This window comes from Hippocampus zosterae, unplaced genomic scaffold (genome assembly GCF_025434085.1).
Source record: "Hippocampus zosterae strain Florida unplaced genomic scaffold, ASM2543408v3 HiC_scaffold_248, whole genome shotgun sequence".
Lineage (NCBI taxonomy): Eukaryota > Metazoa > Chordata > Actinopteri > Syngnathiformes > Syngnathidae > Hippocampus > Hippocampus zosterae.
This window is the reverse complement of record NW_026262830.1, coordinates 4,548-7,502: the sequence shown is the minus strand read 5'-3', so window position 1 is coordinate 7,502 and position 2,955 is coordinate 4,548. Positions and strand designations below refer to the sequence as shown.

Sequence of the window (2,955 nt, the reverse complement as noted above, 5' to 3'; positions counted from 1 at the left end):
GCTGTAGTCGAAGGAGAATGTGGGCCTGCGCACGTAGCTCGATAAAGCTCAGCTCACGATTAAGTAATTGTCTCACCAGGAAACTCAAGATTGAGCTGGAACACACCAAAGGCAGCGCGGGGCAGACGGACAGCCTGGTGGCGCAGCTGCGCAAGGACCTGGAGCAGAAGGAGAAGGCCCTGGCGAAGCTTAAGGACTGCCGGGAGTTCGACCGGCGGGTGTGCCAGGACCTGGGCACGCTGCGGTACGACACGGGGATCGTCAAGCGGGAGGAGATCGACCGCATCGACGAGCTGATCAACCAGTTGGGGGCCAAGTACGTCAAAAAACGATTCTGAGACTCACTGTTCACTGTCGCTTCCGTGGGGTCACTCGCCGCAGCGCGCAGGCCTGCTCCTGCTCGTCGAACTCCGCGATGTCCAGCAGCTGCGGGCTGAACCGGAGCGGAGGCCGGGCGGGCCGGTGCGCGGGCTGCTCCTTGGTCAGCCGCGCGAAGTAGTCCTTGTTGAGTCCCTCAAAGTAGGTGTTCTTTTCGGTTGGAGTCATGAACAGGTAGGCGGGCAGCTCGGGGTGCATTTCGCGGAGGGCCTGCCGTTGTTCCTCGGGGAGGGTGCCGATGCTAAAGAGGTCTAGGGGGGCCTGCATGTCCTCCTGCCGGAGGAGCACCTGCTGGATGCGGAAGGCGGCGCGCACTGGTGAGCAGCGGACTGCGCTTAGCATGCTTCCTCTGGCGGCGGGTGCCCAAGAGCATGGTTCAATTAGATATTCCTTATGGGGTGATCGGGGTCAAATACTCTAGAGCTCGTCCTTGAGCCCGTTGTATTCCTTCTCCTTGCCCAGGATGCTCCGCTGGGTGCTTTCGATCTGCTCCCGCAGCCGCGCCTTCTCGCCCCCCAGCGCCTCCAGGGCCTGCTCCAGCTGCTCGATCTAAGCCTGCACTTCCGCCTGGTCCACCTGGTCCTCCCGCCGGATCTCGAAGTTGAGCTCCTTGATGAGGCCATCCTCCGCCTCTGCCTAGGCCCGAAGCTGTTTGTTGGCCCAGAACAGACTGACCAGTCCCTCCTCCATGATTTTGAGCCGCTCCCGGATGTTGTTGGTCAAGGGCGAGGGCCGAAGCTGCATCACGCAGCGGTCGCAGGCCCGCTTCCCGTTGACCGTCTTCCGCGAGCAGTCCTTGCAGCAGGCATTCGCGCATACCCTGCAGTGGTGCTGCCGCGAGCTCAGCTTGCCAAATACCAGCTCGCAGACCTGGCAGTACGGCTGCTTTTTGTAGCTGGACTCGTTGATGAGGGTGATGCCTTCGACCTCGAGGTCTTCGTGCTCAACGTCCTGGAGATAGCTCTGCCGGAGCACGGTCGAAGACCGGCTGTCCCTCTCCTCCAGGGCGGGCTCGACCAGCGACTGGCTCAGCTTTTTCATGCAATTACCGATCCAGCCTCCCTCATTATTAATATGCTGGCACGAGTGGTGAGGGCCAACTTCGCCCAGCTGCCGAACAAGGAGCTGGCCTTCTTCGAGTACAAGAGGAAGCTGGAGTTCGACGAGTACTCGGGGCTGACCGCCACCATCTTCGGGGCCACGGGGTTCATGGGCTTTTACATCGGCAAGGTGATCGGCGCCATGGGCTCGGACATCATCTTCCCCCACAACCATGCCTACATCTTCTCGGATAACGTGCGGCACCTCAAGCTCACCGCCCCAGACAGTGACCTGCTGACCAGAACGCACCTACCTGCACAAGGGCATGGACTTCGACGACCAGGACCTGATCGAGCGCATGGTCAAGCACTCCGACGTGGTCATCAACCTGCTCGGCCCTCGTTGTGACCTGAAGCGGTACGAGCAGTTCGAGTACATCAACATCAAGGTCGCCAAGCGCCTCGCACTCGCCTGCAAGCGCAACGAACGCATCAAGCGCTTCATCCATTTCTCGGCCGCCGCCGCAGCCGAGGACTCGCCGTCCCTCGACTTCCGCAGCAAGCACTTCGGCGAGCAGGAGGTGCTCAGCATCTACCCCCAGGCGACCATCCTGAAGCCGTGCCCGGTGTTTGGCCTCAACGACCATTTCGCCTTCTCGATGTACAACCAGGCGCACCACATTTATGGGCGCAACGTGATTTTCTCTGACCTGCAGGCGGTCAAGCAGCCGATTGAGGTACGGGACGTGGCGCAGGCGGTCAAGAACGTGCTGCGGCTAGAGGAGTCCAAGGGCAAGACCTACTACCTGGGAGGCCCCTACCAGCACACCATGAAGGAGATCATCGAGATCATGTACAACTACTACTACCAGGAGCCCATGCCTCTCAACTTCCCCAAGGAGCTGGCCACCAAGATCGCCACTCACCGCTTCATGCTGCCCTGGAAGTACTTCAACCACGAGCTCATCGTCAAGGAGGATCTGCAAGAGGTCGTCCCCGCGGGCGCGCTGGCCACCCGGGACCTGCTCATTAAGCCAGCCTCCTTCCGCCAGGGCATCGCGGAAGTCCAGCCCGAGGCTCGGCCCTGGAAACCCTCCCTCAAGGATTAGCATATCCGCTCATGACATCTCACCCTCCGCATCTGCAGTTGGTGCCCTTCTGGTCCAAGGAGGCGGCCACCCGGGGCGCCGAGTGCAGCTTGACCAGGGCCAGGAGGGTCTCGATGTTGTGGCCTGTCACTGCGCTCACGTTCACCATCTCTAGGCCCTGCGCCCGGCTCCACTCCACGATCTGTCTGTTTTTGGAAGCCAAGTCACTTTTGTTACAGACCAGGATGGTCTTGCAGTCCGCCGGGGCGTAGTCCCTCACGTCTGGTCAGCCGCGTACCCTCGAGGAACTCTTCCCCCCGCGAAGGGTCGAAGCCCTGACTCGCGTCGGCCACCAGCATCACCAGGTCTGCCTTCTTCAAATAAGACGAGGCCAGTCCCCTGAACTTCAGATCGCCGGCAGTATCCCACAGCTGAAAGAGCACACCGTC

General features: G+C 61.0%; 1 protein-coding gene across 1 annotated transcript; it reads left to right on the top strand.

The window, feature by feature from the left end:
• Nucleotides 1–1,452: 1,452 nt before the first annotated feature.
• LOC127594773 (NADH dehydrogenase [ubiquinone] 1 alpha subcomplex subunit 9, mitochondrial-like) lies at nucleotides 1,453–2,527 on the top strand. Its single transcript, XM_052056536.1, has 2 exons — nucleotides 1,453–1,674; nucleotides 1,742–2,527. The coding sequence occupies exons 1-2, from the start codon at nucleotides 1,453–1,455 to the stop codon at nucleotides 2,525–2,527; spliced, it is 1,008 nt and encodes a 335-aa protein (XP_051912496.1).
• Nucleotides 2,528–2,955: the final 428 nt, after the last annotated feature.